This window comes from Lactuca virosa, chromosome 2 (assembly GCF_052849685.1).
Source record: "Lactuca virosa cultivar CGN04683 chromosome 2, Lactuca_virosa_CGN04683_v6, whole genome shotgun sequence".
Taxonomy (NCBI): domain Eukaryota; kingdom Viridiplantae; phylum Streptophyta; class Magnoliopsida; order Asterales; family Asteraceae; genus Lactuca; species Lactuca virosa.
Window position 1 is genome coordinate 285338282 of NC_136427.1, and position 4841 is coordinate 285343122.

Below are 4841 nucleotides of genomic sequence, written 5' to 3' on the forward strand. Positions count from 1 at the left end.
ATTAAGAAAACGTTCCTTGTGGTAATATCGCATTATAATTATTATTTTTATATTTGAAGGTGGATAAAATCTGAATAAATGAAAAATAGTTGGGGGGAGTTTAATTGACGAAAGTACCCCAGAAGCGAATATGCTTTTCTTTTCTGTCTACATACGTAATTCACCCATATCATCCACTTTACTAGGTCCAATTCACGGAAAATCCTCCGACAGAGCCCTTTTTGGTAATTTCCCACTCAATCCAAATCCTCTTTATATCAATTTCCCCCTTTCTTGCGTCTTCATCCTCTGCGGGTTGATTGTGCCTCTTGCCGAATTCTCTCAATTACCTTCCTCTCACCCCCTTTGGATCGTTATAAATCTTTTCTAATTCCTTTCAGATATTGAATCACACGTAGTTTTTTTTTCTTTATATATTTTGATTGATTAGTTTTTTGAATGATACATAATCGAGTACAAAACAGAATAAACTTAAAAAGAAGAAGATGAATAGGGGAAGATTGAATATTTTTAAGAGTCAAAGAATATAATTCGAATCGGATATCCTTTTCTTTGTTTTCAGCGGATTTTGAGCGTTGGTTTTGTGTTTTTTAATTTTCAATCCATTACGAAATTCGCAATTCAGGGTTTTTTGGGTGTTGATTCTGACGTTTTCATAGAGTATATAAATTTTATTGTACGTTTGATAAACGATCAATTATAATTGGGTATTCGTGTTACTTGGAAAACAGTTTCTTTTTTTTCATTTTTTTTTTTTTCTTTTTTTTTTTTTTTTTTAGTTTTTGATTTTGATTTTTGCGGCAAGTTGATTGCGGTGGGGGTGGTGGAGCATGGATTGCGGAGTCTACGCGGCAACAGGGGACCCGTGGTTGATGATGGGTAGCAGTGGCTCCGGTGGTGGTGGTGGTGGCGGTGTAGGCGGGCAGATGTTGGGTGGGGCGTTTAGCCACGAAAGCGAGCATGATTTGGCAGCGATGGTTAGTGATTTCTTGGAAAACGGGAGTAGTTGTGGCGCCGATTCACGGTGTAGTAGCGACAGCGATTCCGGTTTCTGCGAACTCGCTCACCTCGCCGACAAGATTTCGGTACCCCCCTCTCTCTCATCAATTCTTAATATTGTAATCCATTGACAAAACTGTGCTTTAACTGTTAGAATTGATTAAAAAAAAGCTGTAGTTTTTCATATATATTTTCTGTTTGTCATAAACAATACCAATTTCTTCCCTTGAATATAACTTATTATTACCGATGCTTCACCCGTAAATGCCAATTACTTTATGATTAATTAGAGCGTCCATGAATTCCTCTCCATTAAATGCACCCATGTAATTTACATGACTGAAATTAATTTGTGTTGGTGTAGTACTACAAAGTTTTGCTGGATAAACACGGGATTGACATGCTGTCAGTAGTTAATTCTCTCATCCTATCAATCAATACAATGGACCTTCATTTTATCAGATCAGGTTCATGTTCATGTAACGCTAGTTGCATAAGGTTCTCTCTCGTCAAACTTCTAAGGCTCTCAGGTTACGATGCTGCCGTCTGTACATCCAGGTGGCAGGGCACCGGAAAAGTTCCCGGAGGTAAATCTTTAAACCATTCTATAACTAAAAAAATATATATTTAAGGTTGAAAACTGTAATGTTTATTTTATTTTATTTTTGTAGGGGATCATGAATACGTTGATATTATAAATTACAATGATTCGGGAAATGTTGACCGGTTAATCATTGACATTGATTTTCGAAGTCACTTTGAGATAGCTAGAGCTGTTCCTTCTTACAACCGGATTCTGAAATCGCTTCCTGTTGTTTATGTGGGAACATTAACAAAACTAAAACAGTTTCTTCAAGTTATGGTTGAGGCTGCAAAATCATCCCTAAAACAGAACTCAATGCCGCTTCCACCTTGGAGATCCTTAGCCTATCTGCAATCCAAATGGCACTCCCCTTATCAACGGCATGTAAACCCAGAACCGGAATCGGAATCGGAATCGGTATTGTTTTCCGGTTCCGGTTTTGGTTCTGAGCATAAGCTATGCATCGGACACCTGAATCGGCTCAAGTCTTTGATCCAATTTGAGATGGAAACAGAGCGGAATCATGTGAAGAAACCGAATCCCACAAGCCGAGTGAAGATTGTAAAGAGATTTATAAAGTGAAATAAGTGAGAATGGAAATAGTAAAGAGGTAAAAATGGTAATAACTTAAAACCCATCAAGATGGATGCTTTTTTGTTGCCATCGGAGGTCCTGATGGGATATGGTATACTTGTTTTCTTTGGTGTTTTTCTCATTGATTTTTTTTTTTTTTGTGTTATTTTTGTAGGGTTTATTTTTTCATCTCTTGATGATAATCTGGATCCTCAGTGTTTTGTTATGTGGATCCTAACAAGTTTTGCTTTGTTTTTTTTTTCATTTTGGAATTTGTTTGTTTTGGTGAGATGTTATTAGAGGCTGTCTGGATAATGTTATATTCTTTAATTTATAGATGATAAAGTTTATTCTATGGAAATAAAACTTTGAATTTGTTCCTTTTTTGGTTTTCTGCTCAATGTCTTACATTTTACTTGTCTTTTGATGATGTCTGTTTTAAGATATAAACATACACGAATACATAATTATATGAAATGTGTGTTTGTATAAGTATTAAACTCAAGAGCTTTCACACAAAGAAAGCGATAGCCATTCCACTACACTAGATGCCCTAATATCCGAACCATTGAACTCTTACAAGTTACAGCTAAAGCGTTTTTAATCGCTAACATCTTCTTGGGTATATTACAATTTACAACTATATATATTATTAATATGGGCCATTATCTTTTGGGGCCTTATGCGAGTGCCTAGTGTACACTATTGCACCGGGCTGAGTTTACATACCTTTTGGGCCGGGCCGGGCCGGGCCAGTATATCTTGACATTTGGCAACACAGGAAAATACGTAATTTAATGGTTGCAACATATTATACCTATGTTGTAAATGTAAAGGGGATTACGGAATATGGTTAAATTTATCCAGACAGTAGACATGCTTAAACTCTAAAACGCTTCTCTTTCTGAGTTAAAACAAATGTATTAAATTATACAAATCCACGATTCAAGAATAAGCTTCACCTTAATTAAGATTGGTTATTTTCTCTTATTTCTTTTTTCCAAACGACGGGCCACCACAAGATTAAAGCATGTGAGATTCAAACTCGGTTCAACTCCATTTTAAAGTACTTCGTACAAAGTGATTACTTTATGCCATTTTGATGGTGGTTAGATTATTTTTCCCTATTATCATTTAAAGTTTAAACCATGGCCAAGCTCTATAACCCTAGTTTCTGAGTTAAAACAAAAAAGTGGTTACATTTTTTTATTAAATAATGTGTAAGATAAAGAATGATATTTACAAAGAAGAAATAGCAAGGATGGCGTTTGGTAATCATCCATCTAGGTTAAGTTTTAACTTAGGTTTTCTATGAATAATTCAAAAGTATTACTGTGAAACAATCTTATCAAGTATCTTGTCTTCTTCGGTTTTTACGCTTCTAGCAACATCTCGTTGCCAAAGTTCCTCATAACACCTAAATCAATGTAAGAACCACTTAATCAAAGCATGATCGTCGGTTCTTATTATGTCTTGAAGAATCAACCTTATTTATTCTATCTCAAGTCATATCTTACATAGGATTATCAATCTTCCACCATCTAGCTATTTAATACCAAATTGGAGAAGCCATGGAACATGACTTTGATGGAAATTATAGTAGGATATGCAATTGGCTAGTTTCCCATTATACCGCATTGGTGGTGAAAAAACATTTGGTGGGTTTATAATGTTTTTCTTTTGATAGACATTCAAAAGCTTTAAGTGGATCAAAAGATGGGTCAAGTCCACACATGCTAGACCCTAGCTAATGGTTTTGTATACAAACTTGGTAACTATTAATAATAAATGAATTTACTATTTGCAACTAATCGACATATAATTTTCAATATTATTTGTCAATTTTTATATGTGTCTATTGGATATGATATATAACATAGTTAAATAAGCATCATTAATTTCTCTCGACATGCGAATCATACACCATGTACAAAAATATAATAACATAAACTCCTTTTTTATCCAAGTTAATCCTAGTGACAAGCTAATCTAACAAAATTCTTTACATCAAGGTATGAATCTTGATTGAAACACAAACCTCTGGTCGATTAACCATGTAATCCATAGTGTCTTGTTCCCTAAAAAAAAAAAAAAAAACTTCACATCCACTTGAAGGAAGACCTCAAGGCTTTTCCATTACAACCAATAATTTTTTACCCCATCGATATCACCTCCCCAAATTGATCTACATCTCCGCTTCTTAAATGTTAAGAATATTTTTCGAGGATTTAAAAATCAAGGAGTAATAAACATGTTTTATTCGACGTTTATGCCGTTAAAAAACATGCTTTATTCGTTAAAAGCTTCTTAAATGTTAAGGATATATAACTTCTATCATTTGACTACTATACCCTCCTGTGTAAATAGACGAAACACAAGTTCCTTAAGGGTGAATATTAAACATGCTTTATTGTAAAGACCCAAATTTCAAACCAAAATTTTCATTTTAAAAAAAAACATTTGTTCCAATTACAACTTCAAAGATCTAAATAAAATCATTTAATTCAAAACATTTATCTGAGTATCGACATAAGAGTTAATAAGTGCGGAAATCTCCAATGGATGCGATACAATCAAGTCGCGCCCTTCCTTCAATATAAGAAAACCTTAAATAATTTTAAACATGAGAGACTTACTAATCTAGCCATTTTCCCTAATTACCACCTATCCAAAAATAACCAAAAAA

General features: G+C 34.2%; 1 protein-coding gene across 1 annotated transcript; it reads left to right on the forward strand.

The window, feature by feature from the left end:
• The first annotated feature begins 212 nt into the window (after nt 1–212).
• On the forward strand, nt 213–2541 carry LOC145161287 (uncharacterized). Its single transcript, XM_079080789.1, has 3 exons — nt 213–1085; nt 1364–1586; nt 1671–2541. The coding sequence occupies exons 1-3, from the start codon at nt 831–833 to the stop codon at nt 2162–2164; spliced, it is 972 nt and encodes a 323-aa protein (XP_078936915.1). The 5' UTR covers nt 213–830; the 3' UTR covers nt 2165–2541.
• Nucleotides 2542–4841: the final 2300 nt, after the last annotated feature.